At 37.4% G+C, this 15,630-nt stretch overlaps 1 protein-coding gene and 1 long non-coding RNA gene across 2 annotated transcripts in view; one reads left to right on the top strand and one right to left on the bottom strand.

Moving 5' to 3' along the window:
- Positions 1-15,630, bottom strand: part of LOC116894152 — a 35,539-nt gene that overhangs the window by 17,910 nt on the left and 1,999 nt on the right. The window lies entirely within an intron of this gene.
- LOC116894151 (olfactory receptor 2AG1-like) lies at positions 1,178-2,128 on the top strand. Its single transcript, XM_032895870.1, has one exon. The coding sequence runs from the start codon at positions 1,178-1,180 to the stop codon at positions 2,126-2,128; it is 951 nt and encodes a 316-aa protein (XP_032751761.1).

Here is a 15,630-nt window from a genome sequence, read left to right as displayed (position 1 = left end):
CCTTATATCTAGTGTAAATGTTCTGTACTTATGGGAGAAATAATGAGCATTAGGATCAATGACTGGATTAAGATGGAATTGTTTGGACAGATTACAGAACAGAATACTTACTCCTTTGTGGAATTTTGCCATATCATCTAAGCATAAACAGAACTGGTTTTATATGAAAGGCAGAAATAGTTTATTTCTGTGTCTTTGCAGGCACATTATGTATAATAATCTGTTTTTAAAATTTTTTCAAATTGATCTTGAGGGTTAAACAGTAAACCCCAATATTTTCTCAAACTTAATTTTCTATATAGATGCAGATTTTAGGCTCATGGACAATGTGAGGCTTTAAAATAGGTAGTTATGGTAGACAATCTTGCTTTCATCCAGTAGACTAACTATGAACAAATGTGGACTTACAGAGTATAGAAAATGAGCTAGACAGTTTGGTGCACGCTTAAAATGCCAGCTCTGAGACAGTTGAAGCAAGATGTTCTTTGTCCACCTTGGACTGTATAGAAAGAGCAGCACACACCTTTAATGCCAGCACTTGAGAGGCAGAGGTAATGTCCGCCTGTGGTTTTGAGACCCACCTGGGCTACAGAGTCAGTTCCAAAACAGTCAGTTTTGCACAGAGAAACCCTTTTTAAAGAAAACATAAGAAAAAAAGAAAAGAAAAGAAAGAATAATAAAAAACAAAAATATGGACAAGCAATGAAAGTAATTTATTAAAACCTCTATATCAGTTAATGTCTTAAATATGATAATTCATAAAGAAAACTGGAATGTTAAAACTATTTACCAAATTTATACCAAAAATGATGGGTTATTTTATGAATCATAATAAAGAGATAATTTAGTCTTTCTAAAGAAATACTTCGTCATGTTATATCTTGTATAATTTTTTCACCAGGTTATAACCTATTTTAAAATTATTACTGCAGTATGTGATCTCCACTTAGATAAATCTTTCATCAAGTTATAATTATCAATTCAAACTTAAAACCTACATATTGAAACCTAAATATTGGAAAACAAGAAGCAAAGATATTCACTAATGGGAAAGATGTCATTTTTACTGGAGTCCTGTCGGGCATCCTAAGTGAACTCTGATGTTACTAAAGCAGAAACCTTATTAGCAAAATAGTATTGAAGCATTTTATTTTGAATACTAAAGAAATGACAAAGAATGGAGTGGTGGAACTCCACCTTGGGAGGTTCTTTCATCTTGGTCGGGATTCTGGATGATAGTGGCTCTCCTGAACTGCTCTGTGCTGTAATCACAGCCCTGTACATGTTGGCTTTGGCCAGCAATGGGCTGCTGCTCCTGGTCATCAACATGGATGGACAGCTCCACATACCCATGTACCATCTACTTGGGCAGCTCTCACTCATAGACTTCTTTCTCACATCTATTATTATTCCCAAGGCAATCATGGATTTTCTGCTCAAAGACAACACCATCTCATTAAAGGGTTGTGCCTTGCAGATGTTCCTGGCACTGACACTTGGTGGTGCAGAAGACCTCCTTCTGGCCTTCATGGCCTATGACAGATATGTGGCCATTTGTCATCCTCTGAACTATATGGTTTTCATGAGGCCAAGCATCTGCTGGCTTGGAGTAGCCACATCATGGATCCTAGGATTCCTGAGTGCTCTAGGACATACCATCCACACAATGCAATATCCCTTCTGCAAATCCCGGAAGATCAGACATCTATATTGTGAGATCCCTCCATTGCTGAAGCTGGCTTGTGCAGACACCTCCAAATATGAACTCATGGTTTATATGATGGGTGTAGCCTTCCTAATTCCCTCACTTACTGCAATCCTGACTTCCTACATATTAATTCTTTTCACAGTGCTCAATAAGCCTTCAAATGAAGGAAGGAAGAAAGCCCTTGTCACCTGTTCTTCCCACTTAACAGTAGTTGGTCTGTACTATGGGGCTCTCACAGTTATGTATGTCCTACCCAGTTTCTATCTTAGTCCCAAACAAGAGAACATCCTCTCTGTTTTCTACACTGTCGTGACCCCAGCTCTAAACCCACTCATTTACAGTCTGCGGAATAAGGAAGTCACTGGGGCCTTGAGGAGGGTCTTGGGTAAGTGGTTTCTGCCTACACGGTCTACATTTTAGGGGATTCTAGTGGGTATCTGCTAGACTTAATTCTCAGTGTCAGTATATTCCTGTTATAAATGAAATTCTGCCAATGCAACCAAAAAAATGAAATTGTTTCTTTTTCTAGAGAAGCAGAGAATATGTTTTTCAAATCTTCTCATCATTTAGCTTCTTACAAGAAGAGGTTCACTATTTAAAAGTATATATTGTCTTTAAAAGTTAGTCTCTGTTTCCTAGTGTAGCTGTTTTTGAAAGTCTAAAGGATAGTCAAACAAGACTACTCTGGTCTTGTGTCCATACTGAACCTAAAAATCATAGAAAGTAATCTTAAGTGGGTTTCTCAGAGATCAAGAGGAGAGGAATTTTTTTAGGCCTGCACAAATTTTAAACCAATTATTCTTGGTAAGATATAAACCAACACAGATAGCTTTGTCTAAAGTCCAGTTAACATACCTCTGCACCATGCTTTCTCTTGCTCTCCTTGTAAGTTCTCTCTTCCTCTCCCTATAAGCATTGCTTTTATGAGTAGCCTGACAGATGACTTTTCTTGAGTTTGTGTGTGTGTGAGAGAGAGAGAGAGAGAAAGAGACAGAGACAGAGACAGAGACAGACAGAGACAGAGAGACATATATACTTCCTCCTTTCTCCTTTTATTCTGCCTCCTCCACCTTCTCTTTCCTTATCCTCTTCCTTATCCTCCGCATCCTTTTATCTTTTTCTTCTTAAAGTGATTGGTAATGAAATGGTCAGTTTTATTTCTAACTTGTGAATAATATATTAAAAAGGGCATAATAAAACAGTGGTTTTCATTTGTCCTAATCATTTTTCAAAATACCTTAACAATTATAAATGGCTCAGATGTTCATTGTGTTACATTAAACAATATACAATCTGGTAATGTATCAAAATAACCAGTGGCACTCCAAGTATATGTCTTTTTTAATTAGTGAAAATCCTAGTCAGGATTATCAGTATAAAAATATAAATAGCAGCAAATGGTGGCATGGGGAAGGTCACATGCACACCAGGAGCAAAAGAATAAACTAATTATCTCCTTTGGAAATCTATCTAGAAGTTTCTCAAAAAGCTAAACTTAAATTACCATATGACCATTCCATATTCTCCTAGGATTATACTGAAAACAATCTGTACCACTTATAGAGACACTTGCATGTCCATATTCATTTCTGTTCTGTCCATAACAGCTAGGAATGAAATCACAATAAAAACTTAGTCAGATAAAAAGAAACAAAATGAAGTTATACATGTGAGTACATTGCTGCTGTTTCCAGACACACCTGAAGAGAGCATCGGATCCCATTACAGATCTCAGGACCTCTGGAAGAAGAGTCAGGGTTCTTAACTGCTGAGCCATCTCTCAAGGCTGAAAAGTAATATTGAGTGAGGTAACTCACATACTGAAAGACAGGTGTCCCATTTCCCCTCATGTGTTGATCCTGACTTTGAATATTTCGGTTCCTATGTTTAACCTTATGCATCTGTAGAAACAAGGAAAGTTTATGGAGCATATTATAATGGGGGCAGTTTTTAAACAGATGGTAGCAGGATTTAGGATATAAAAGTAAAGGTGGGAATATTGGGGTAGAATGAAGATATAAAAATTAGGTAAATCATAGGATGACTGGGCTGTTGATAAAAATCATATGGAAACCTACTATCTTGTACCTTAACTTAAAAATAAATTTAAATTTTGTTTGAAAGTGCTTTTTCTGCATCCAAGGAGATGATTGTGTGACTTTTTCTTTGAGTTTGTTAGTGAATTACATAAATGGATTTTCTATATTGAACTAACCTTGCATTCCTGGGATGAAGCCTACTGATCGAGGTGAATGATCGTTTTAATGTGTTCTTCGTTTCAGTTTGCAAGAATTTTATTGAGTGTTTTTGCATCAATATTCTTAAGTGAGATTGATCGAAGTTCTCCTTTTTGGTAGAGTCCCTGTGTGGTTTAGGTATCAGAGTAACTGCGGCTTCATAGAATGAATTATATACTGTTCCTTCTGTTTCTATTTTTTGGTATAGTTTGACAAATATTGGTATCAGGTCTTCTTTGAAGGTCTGGTAGAATTCTGAACTTAACCCATCTGGCCCTAGACTTTTTACTTCTCTTTCCTTATGGGATATGGGCCTGTTTAGAAAGTTTATCTGCTCTTGATTTAACTTTGGTTTCTGTCTAGAAAAACATCCATTTCCTCCAAATTTTCCAGTTTTGTTGAGTATATGGGTTTGTAGTATGATCTGATGATTTTTAATTTCCTCAGTTTCTGTTGTTATGTCTCTCTTTTCATTTCTGATTTTGTGAATTTGGATACTGCCTCTGCACCCTTTCGTTAGTTTGGGTAACAGTTTATTTGTCTTGTTGATTGTCTCAAAGAACCAGCTTTTGGTGTTGTTGATTCTCTGTATTGTTCTCTTTGTTTCTATTTGGTTGATTTCAGCTCTGAGTTCGACTGTTTCCTGCCTTTACTCCTGTTGGGTGAGTTTTCTTCTTTTTGTTCTAGAGCTCTCAGGCATGTAGTTTAGAGGTCTGGCCAGGTGGATGGGGTGGGGACATCTTGGTAGAGACAGAGGTTGGGGAGGAGGTAAGGGATGTAGAACAGTAGGAGGGTGGATTCAGAATGGAATAAAATCTTGAGTGTAAAAATTTTTTAAAGAAATTTTGTTTGAAAGTGTTTTTCTACTTGTTTTAAATATGTTATATATAACGGGATATTACTGGTTTGGGAAATTTATGAATCCCTTCTAAGGCTTTGTATTTGATCTGGAATAAATATTCTTGGAACTGGTTAAATTATAAAATGAAATGGAATCTGTTGATATTATTATTGTTTATTATTGTTGTTATTATTATTATTATTATTATTATTTGCATTGATGTCATAGAAATTGAAAGACTTGGGGAAACAAATTTTGTAGTGCTTTCAGAAACTTATCACCCAGTTATGGTTTGTAATCAAGAGCTACAACAATAGTTTATGTTGAATTATATGCATTGGGGTTTTCTGACCCTAAAAACACATTGGATGGGGACTTATATCTGTTTCTTAGATTTTCAATAATAATCCATATCTTCTGTGGTCAGCAGAAAACTCCCATGTAGAGTACCTCTGTTCAAATTCCTTTTTTTAAAAAAAGTATATTTTAATTTGTTCATAAACAAAAGGGGCTTTGTAAAAATTTCTTCATAGATCCTACTTTTAAACAAAGCTTCTCCTATCTTTCCTGCTCAATCCTACCCGCATAACTTTTTAAACCTTTGGCTCTTAGTATCCCCCTCCACACACTGTTCTTTTTCACCATTGAATTATAATATTCACTCTTATTATATTGCTTATTTGAGTTAGAAAATTATAGGTTCCTGTGTATCTTCTTTTCTTTTTCAAACCAGAAGTAACACAGATTTTTATTAACCCAAACAGTATGGAAGTCACATAAAACATATATGTAAATCAGAGGAATGGAATAGAAGATCCAAAAGAGAAATACGCCAAAACAACATATATACATAGAAAGACAGTGTATCTCTATATTCATCTAACTCTATTATTCCCTCCATCAGTGCATGTACCTCCACTGGCATTCCAGAGCCCATTAATTTGCTTTCACTCTTTCCATGTTTCACTCAGTCTTGCTTGTTTTGAGAGAGAGTTTAAATTTGAACTTGAAAAAATGAGTTCTAATTAGGTCTAAGCATGCACAGTGACTTATATTCAGCATTCTTACCACTTACAAGTCAATACATTGATTTCTCCCCACTGGAAAAAAATCTCAAGAAAATTCCATAACTAAAAAGAGAAAGGCGATGAAAGGGTGTGAGAGTGGACAAAAAGGAGAGGTAAGCCAGTGTCTCTGTGTTTGTGGATACTAAAAGAAAAAATTCTTTCAAGGGAGGAGAGAAAAATCAACTGTCTATGTCACTGAAAGTGTGGAAATGGAGGATAAGAAGGGGACTTCTATATAGCTCATAATGATGAATTGGCAATAACAGACACATGGAGTGAGAAAGAAGCTTAAACGGGATTGAATTCTTATGATTAGATGACCGTCAAAGGAAGAAATAGATATAGAAATCAATTTTCTTTCTTTTTTCCTTTATGTGGAGAAACTGAAGAAATTGGGCAATAACTGAAAGAAATGGAGTTGTGGGAAAGTATCTATGATGAGAGGAAATCAGAATTTATTTGTACTTTATGGTTATTTTTCAAACAATAGAAGAAAAGCTTCCTTTAGAAAAGAAATTATTGTTTGGGAACAAATTTTTGAGGACACAGATGAAATTGGACATTGGCTAGCAATTGATAAGAAATTATATTGGGGAAAACCAGCACAACGTGTTTCAGTTCAGATGCAAGTAGATTTGAAGAGGAAAAAAGAGATGAATAGTCTGTTGAATGAATACTCTGTTCTAAATAAAGTATGGGACAAGGGTTTCAGATGAGATCAAAGGTATCAGGCATCTGTTAAAAAGGAAATAGGAATATATTTGGGAAACAAGACAATATACTTTGTCTTATAAACAGAGTATGGTAAAATGTTTAAATTACAAATTAATTTTGAGTTGAATTATTTACTCATGGTATAATAGGGTTTTTATGATGTGATAAATAACATTAATAACTTTATAAAGAATAAATAGTATAGAGATACCACAATTGATAATTTAGCCACATCAAAGTTATCTGTTATAGTTGTACCTCTATTTCAGTAGGTAAAAGAAACTCCCAGTACCACATAGTCAAGACAATAAAGATACAGAACAAAGCAAGGATTTTAAAAGCTTCCAGAGAAAAAGACCAACTCACACACTAATGCAGACTCATTGTCAGTGGAAACCATGAAAGCCAAAAGGGACTAAAGTGATATACAAAAAGCTCTGAAAGGCCACATAGAGTAGCCTGACTACTGTACCCAGAAAAGTATCCATTAGAGTAGAAAGAGAAGAAAACCGTTTCATAATACCAAGCTGAAGAAATTTATATTCACCAAAACACCTCTACAGAGATTAGAAGAAGTACCTTACTCTGAGGAGGTTGTCTACACCCAAGAAGATATAAGGGATAAATAATCTTAGAACAGTTAATTAAAAGAAGTCTGAAAAAATTCACAACACTATAAACACTGTTCAATAATAGCTTGAAACTTCTGATCTTAATTCCACAATAAAAAGACACAAACTAACAGATTAGAAAATAGGAGCCAACATTTTCATATCTCCAAGAAACATACCTCACCATAAAGAATAGTGCAATAAAAGGATATCACTCTATGAAAAACAATAAAAGGATATCACTCTATAAAAAACAATATAAAGAATCAAGACAATCCACACACTAATTCTAATGCAATTGTTCACAGTGATTGAAAAAATAATCTTAAACTTTATGTGGCAAGAAGAATCCCATGACAACCCAAGCAGCCCTGATCAATAAACTTACTGCAGAAGGTATTACCATTCCTGTTTTCAGGTTACAGGAAATAAATCTATAGAACCAAAGAAAAAAGCATCATACTGACAGAAAAAAATAGTAATATTCATCAGCTGAATAGATTTGAAGACCCCACCTCTGATAGAGGGTTAGTATCTAGCATATGCAAAGGAAACAAACAGCACTGAAAAAGCAATTACAATTTTGGTAGAACAGAATAGCTGAGCACAAGAAGTGCAGACATCCTGAGACCACAAGACAGACTGCCACTTCTGCACACCTCTGCCCACATTCCAGGTCCAAGGGAAACTGCAGAGTGCCTCTGGACACAGGAATATAGGAACAGTCATCCACTAGTACCTGCGGTTCTGGTCTGCACCCAGGACAGAACTGATCTAGTCAAACAGCTCCCTGTACCCAAATACCATGGGGGAGAGAGCTGGACCCTCAGAAGTGTGGACATTCCTAAGAAATGAGAGGAGATTACCTTCTGCACACATTTCACACCCAAGGGGAATCGCATAGTGCCAACTGTGTCCCCTGGGTGCAAGGACATAGGAGCAATCAGGTGCAGGATCCTTCTGATTCCTGCCCGCGCCTAGAGCAGAAAGACAGTAACCAGGAGTGACTACACACCGATAACAGAGGTAAGACCCACTTTTCTGCTCCAAGTGACCTGCATGGTGGATTCAGGACACACAGAGGCAGAAGTCCTCTGGGGCAGGGCACTTCCTGTTTCTGGCTGTGCCTGGAAGTGAACTGATACCATCTCACAGTTCCTTGTAAATAAATCCCATGGGAAAGAGAGCTGAACACCCAGAAGTGCAGACATCCTGAGACCGCAGGACAGACTGCCACTTCTGCACACATCTTACCACATCCCTAGTCCAAGGGGAAACTGCACAGTGCCTCTGGACATAGGAATATAGGAACAGTCAGCCTCTGGTACCTGAGGTTCTGCGCCCAGAACTGAACTGAACTGGCCAAACAGCTCTCTGCACCCAAATTCCATTGGGGAGAGAGCTAAATGCTCAGAAGTGTGGACACCCCTGAGAAATTAGAGGAGACTACTCTGGTCACATTCCTGAGCCAAGAGGGAACTGCCTAGTGCAAACTGTGCCCCCTGGGTGCAAGGACCTAGGAGCAATCAAGGGCAAGACACTTCTGATTCCTGCCCAAGCCTAGAGCTGAAAGACAGTCACCAGGAGCACCTACACACCTGAAATCAGAGCACCTGTTCTCAGAAAAGGCTGAAAGAAAACAGGAAAATAGTTCTACAGCAGAGCTGACAAAGAGGCCTACAGGAGGGTCAAGTCACTCTCAGAAACAGCAAGACAAGCAAACACCAGAGACAACTCAAAAGCTAGAGGCAAACAAAGGAATCTAAGCAACAAACCAAGACTACTCGGCATCATCAGAGCCTAATTCTCCTAACAAAGAAAATAATTGATATCCAAAAACACCAGAATAGCAAGATTTAGATTTAAAATCACATTTTATGATAATGATGGAGGACTTTATGAAAGACATTAAAAATCTCCCTTAAAGAAATGCAGGACAACACAAGTAAACAAGTAGAAGCCCTTAAAGAGGGAACACAAAAATCCCTGAAAAAATTACAGGAAAACACAGCCAAACAGGTAAAGAAATTGAACAAAAACATCCAGGATTTAAAAGTGGAAATAGAAATAATAAAGAAAGCACAAAGGGAGACAACCCTGGTTATAGAAAACCTAAGGAAGAGACAAGGAGTCATAGATACAAACATCACCGAAAGAATACAAGAGATAGAAGAGAGAATCTCAGGGGCAGAAGATACCATAGAAAACATCAACATAACCATCAAAGATAATATAAAATGGAAAAAGCTCCTAGCCCAAAAATACAAGAAATCCAGGAAAAATGAGAAGATCAATCCTAAGGATAATAGGTATAGAAAAGAGTGAAGACTCCCAACTTAAAGGACCAGTAAGTATATTCAACAAAATTATAGAAGAAAACTCCCCTAACCAAAAGAAAGAGATGCCCATAAATATACAAGATGTCTACAGATCTCCAAATAGATTGGACCAAAAGAGAAATTCCTCCCATCACAAAATAGTTAAAATACCAAATGCACAAAACAAAGGAAGAATATCAAAAGCAACAAGAGGTAAAGGTCAAGTGACATATAAAGGTAGACCTATAAGAATTACACAAGACTTCTCACCAGAGACTATGAAAGCCAGAAGATCCTGGAGAGATGTCAAACAGAATGTAAGAGAACACATATGACAACCAAGCTACTATATCCAGCAAAACTCTCAATTAACATAGATGGAGAAACCAAGATATTACATGACAAAGCCAAATTTACACACTAAGTTTCTACATATCTGGCCACACAGAGGATAACAGATGGAAAACTCCAACTCCATACAGAAAGCAAGAATATAATCTCCTTGCAATGAAACCGAAAGAGAGACACAAAATCATAATTCCAACTCTAACAATGAAAATAATAGGAAGTGACAATCACTATTCCTTCATATCTCTCAACATCAACGGAATCAATTCCCAAATAAAAAGACATAGACTAACAAACTGATTACATAAAGAAGACCCAGCATTTTGGTGCATGCAGGAAACACACCTCAGGGACAAAGACAGACACTACCTCAGAGTAAATGTCTGAAAAACAACGTCCCAAGCATGTGACCCAAAGAAACAAGCGAGTTGCCATTCTAATATCAAATAAAATTGACTTTCAGCAAAAAGTCATTAAAAAGATAAGGAAGGACACTTCATATTCATCAAAGAAAAATCCACCAAGATGAACTCTTAATTCTAAATATCTATGCTCCAAATACAAGGGCACCTATATTCATTAAAGAAACCTTACTAAAAATCAAAACACACACTGCACCTCACACATAAATAGGACATTTCAACACCCTACTCTCATCAATGGACAGATCATGGAAAAAGAAACTGAATGAAGACATAGAGAAACTAACAAGTTATGAACCAAATGTATTTAACAGATATTTATAGAACAGTCCATCCTAAAACAAAAGGATATACCTTCTTCTCAGCACCTCATGGTACCTTCTCCCAGATTGACCACATAATTGGTCACAAAACAGGCCTCAACAGATACAGGAAGGTAGAAATAGTCCCCTTTATCCTATCAGATCACCATGCTCTATGACTGATTTTTCAATAACAACAATAATGACAGAAAGCACACATATATATGGAAGTTGAACAATGCTCTACTCAATGATAACTTGGTCAAGGAAGAAATAAAGAAATTAAAGATTTCTTATAATTAATGAAAATGAAGATACAACAACTTATGGGACACGGTGAAAGTGGTGTAAAAGGAAAATACATAGCTCTGAGTGCCCGCAGAAAGAAACATATGAGAGAGCATATGTTAGCAGCTTGATAGCACACCTAAAAGCTCTAGAACAAAAAGAAATAAATAAACTCAAGAGGAGTGGAAGGCAGGAAATAAACTCAGGGCTGAAATCAACCAAGTAGAAATGAAAAGGACTATACAAAGAAACAACAAACCCAGGAACTGGTTCTTTGAGAAAATCAACAAGATAGACAAACGCTTAGCTAGACTAACCAGAGGTCACAGACAGTGCATCCAAATTAACAAAATCAGAAATGAAAAGGGAGATATAACAAAAGAATCTGAGGAAATTCAATAATGACCAGGTCCTACTACAAAAGCCTATATTCAACAAAACTTGAAAATCTGGAGGAAATGGACAATTTTCTAGATAGCTAGCAGGTAATGAAGCTAAATAAGGACAAATAAACCATGTAAGCAACCCCATAACTCATAAAGAAATAGAAGCAGTTATTAAAAGTCTCCCAACCAAAAATAGCCCAGGACAAGATGGGTTTAGTACAGAATTCTCTCAGACCTCCATAGAAGACATCATAACAATACTGTCCAAACTATTCCACAAAATAGAAACAGACAGAACACTACCAAATTCCTTCTGTGAAGCCACAATTACTCTTATACCTAAAGCACACAAAGACCCAACAAAGAATGAGAACTTCAGACCTATTTCCCTTAAGAAAATTGATGCAAAAATACTCAATAAAATTCTTGCAAACGGAATCCAAACACACATCAAAATGATCATCCATCAAGATCAAGTAGGCTTCATCCCAGGGATAAAGGGTTTAATGAAAATGAAAATCCACCAATGTAATCCACTATATATACAAACTCAAAGATAAGAACCATGTGATCATTTTATTAGATGCTGAGAAAGCATTTGACAAATTCAACACCTCTTCATGATAAAAGTTCTGCAAAGATCAGGAATTCAAGGCCAATATATAAACAAAGTAAAAGCAATATACAGCAAACCAGTAGCTAACATCAAGCTAAATGGAGAGAAACTTGAAGCATTCCAACTAAGATCAGGGACTAGACAAGGCTACCCACTCTCTCCTGACTTATTCAATATAGTACTCAAAGTCCTAGCTGGAGCAATCAGACAACAAAAGGAGTACAAACGGATACAAATTTGAATGGATCAAATCAAAATATAACTATTTGCATATGATATGGTAGTATACTTAAGTGACCCCCAAAAGTTCCACCAGAGAACTACTTAACCTTCAAAACAACTTCAGCAAAGTTTCTGGGTATAAAATTAACTCAAACAAGTCAGTAGCCTTCTTCTACTCAAAGGATAAACATGCTGAGAAAGAAATTAGGGAAATGCCACCCTTCCAATAGTCTCAAATAATATAAAATAGCTTGGTGTGACTTTAATGAATCAAGTGATAGATCTGTATGAAAAGCACTTCAAGTCTCTGAGGAAAAAAATTGAAAAAGATCTCAAAAGATGGGAAAATCTATGCTCACTGATTGACAGGATTAGTATAATAAAAATGGTCATTTTGCCAAAAGCAATCTACAGATTCAATGCAATCCTCATCAAAATTCCTACTCAATTCTTTATAGAGATAGAAAGAGCGATTTGCAAATGTATGTGGAAAAACAAAACAACCCAGGAGAGCAAAAAGTATACTCATCAATAAACGAACTTTTGGGGGAATCACTATCCCTGAACTCAAGCAGTATTACAGAGCAATAGTGATTAAAAACTGCATGGTATTGGTACAGAGACAGATAGACCAGTGGAATAGAATTGAAGACCCAGAAATGAAGCCACACTCGTATGGTCACTTGACCTCTGACAAAGTTACTAAAACCATCCAATGGAAGAAAGATAGCACTTTCAACAAACGATGCTGATTCAACTGGAGGTCAGTATGTAGAAGAATGCAAATCAATCCATTCTAATCATCCTTACAAAGCTTAAGTTCAAGTGGATCAAGGACTGCCACATCAAACCAAATACACTCAAACTAATAGGAAAAAAGTGGGGGAGAATCTCGAACACATGGGCACTGGGGAAAAATTCCTGAACAAAACACCAATGGCTTATGCTCTAAGAATAAGAATCTAGAAATGAGATCTCAGAAAGCAGCAAAGCTTCTGTAAGGCAAATGACAACTGTCATTGGGACAAAACTGCAACCAACAGATTGGGATAAGATCTTTACCAATCCTACATCTGATAGAGGGCTATTATCCAAAATATAAAAAGGACTCAAGAAGTTAGACTCCAGAGAGCCAAAAACACGATTAGGAAATGGGGTACAAAACATACATTCTCAGCTGAAGATTATCAAATGACCAAAAAGCACTTAAGAAGTGTACAACATCCTTAGTCATCAGGGAAATGCAAATCAAAACAACTCTGAGATTCCACCTCATACCAATCAGAATGGCTAAGATAAAAAAAAAAAAAACTCAGGTAACAGCAGAAGCTGTTGAGGATGTGGAGAAAGTGGAATAATCCTCCATTGTCGATGGGTTTGCAAACTGGTACAAGCACTCTGGAAATCAGTCTGGAGGTTCCTCAGGAAATTGAACATTCCACTCCCTAAGGACCCAGCTATACCTCTCCTAGGAATATACCCAAAAGATGCTCCAACATACAACAAAGACACATGCTCCACTATATTCATAGCAGCCTTATTTATAATAGCCAGAAGCTGGAAAGAACCCAGATGCCCTTCAACAGAGGAATGGATACAGAAAATGTGGTACATCTACACAATGGAGTACTACTCAGCTATCAAAAACAATGACTTCGTGAAATTCATAGGCAAATGGAATGATCTAGAAAATATCATCCTGAGTGAGGTAACCCAATCACAGAAAAACACACCTCGTATGCATTCACTGATAAGTGGATATTATCCCAAAAGCTTGAATTATTCAAGATGCAATCCACAGACCACAGGAGGCTCAAGAAGAAGAATGACCAAAATGCGTATGCTCCCAATCCTTCTTAAAAGGGGAAAAATGACCATTCCTATGATAGGGAGGGATAGGGAGGCAAGGTTTAGGGCAGGAACTGAATTAATGGCCAATCAAAGCCTGCCCCACATGTGGATACTATAAATACAGCCATCAAAACTAGGTAAGACTGATGAAGCTAAAAAGTGCATGCTGAAAGAGACCAGATATAGATCTATCCTGAGAGACACATCCAGAGCATGCCCAATACAGAGGTCAGTGCTAGCAGCAAACCACTAAACTGAGTACAGGACCCCCTTTGGGGGAATTAGAGAATGAATTGAAAGAGTTTAAGGAGCTTCCAACCCCATAAGGAAAACAATGCCAACCAACCCGAGATTCCAGGGACTAAACCACTACCAAAAGAATATATATGGACTCACCCAGGGCTCCAACCACATATTTAGCAGAGAATAGCCTTGTTGGGGCACTAGAAGAAACAGAGGTCCTTGGTTCTGCCAAGGTTAGACCCCTCCATGCAGGTCAATGTCTGGAGTGGTAAGGGGGTGTGAATTGGGGGGGATACCAGAATGGGGGAAGGTGAAAGAATGGGGGTCTGTGGACAGGAAACTTGGAAAGGGAATAACATTTGAAATGTAAATAAACAAATATCTTTAATTTTAAAAAAAGTGGGAAAAAAGAATGTAAGGTAAGGTATTTAAAGGAAATATCTAGTCAGCACATACCACCAAATAGTTTTGGAAAATAAGACACTTGACCCGAATCTAGCAGAAAAGAGATGATTATGTATTATGCTTGCACATGATCTTGCACCTCTATTCCTCATGTGGTGATTGGTGCTTTTATTATTATTGGTGGTTGGTAGTGGTTTTTGTTTCTTTTGTTTAAGTGACATAAGGTATTGTCATCTAGTGAGAAGGACCCTGTGGTAGTATGAGTGAGAATGGCTCTGATACACTCACATATTTTGAATATTTGATTACTAGCTATTAGAACACTTTAAGGGTTTTTAATTATTTTACTTTTATTAACCACTTTATTTATTTACCTTTCAAATGATATCCCCTTTCCCAGTTATGCCTCCACCAACCTCCTATCCTGTCCCCCACCCTGTCCATTTTACCTCTATGAGGGTGTTCCTTCACCCACTCTCAACTCACCCCTCAAGCATCCCCATACACTAAGGCATCAAGCCTCCCTTACCTCCCATTGTCATCAGATAAGGCCATGTTCTGCTACAAATGTATCTGGAGTCCTGGTTCCCTCCAAGTATACTATTTGGTTGGTGGTTTAGTCCCTGGGAGCTCTTGGTTATCCAGTTGATTGATATTGTTCTATTTATGCGGTTGCAATCCCCTTAAGCTCCTTCAGTCTTTCTGCTAGCTCTTTCTTCAGTTAGGGTCTCTGTGCTTAATCCAGTGGTTGACTATAAGTATCTGCATCTGTATTGGTCAGGTGCTGGTAGAACCTCTCAAAGAACAGCCGCACCAGGCTCCTGTCAACAAGTGCCTCTCTCTTTTGGACAAGAGCATTTCTGGGTTGAAAATTTTGAATGGGTGGTGGCCCCATCCCTCAACTGGGGGCCATGTCTATTTATAGGAGGTGGTCTCTACTCGTTTTATCTTCCCTTTGTTGGGAATTTTGGCTAAAGTCATCACCATTGGCTCCTGGGAGTTTCTCACTTTCTAGGAGTCTGGGACTTTCTAGTAGGCACCCCAGGTCCCC

The sequence above is a fragment of the Rattus rattus genome, chromosome 2 (genome assembly GCF_011064425.1).
Source record: "Rattus rattus isolate New Zealand chromosome 2, Rrattus_CSIRO_v1, whole genome shotgun sequence".
NCBI lineage: Eukaryota > Metazoa > Chordata > Mammalia > Rodentia > Muridae > Rattus > Rattus rattus.
Note: the sequence above shows the minus strand (reverse complement) of the source record. Positions and strands in the feature narration are given on the sequence as shown.

Bases quoted from the DNA above. Each gene is read 5' to 3' on its own strand.
- LOC116894151 (XM_032895870.1), top strand. From the start codon at position 1,178: ATGGAGTGGTGGAACTCCACCTTGGGAGGTTCTTTCATCTTGGTCGGG.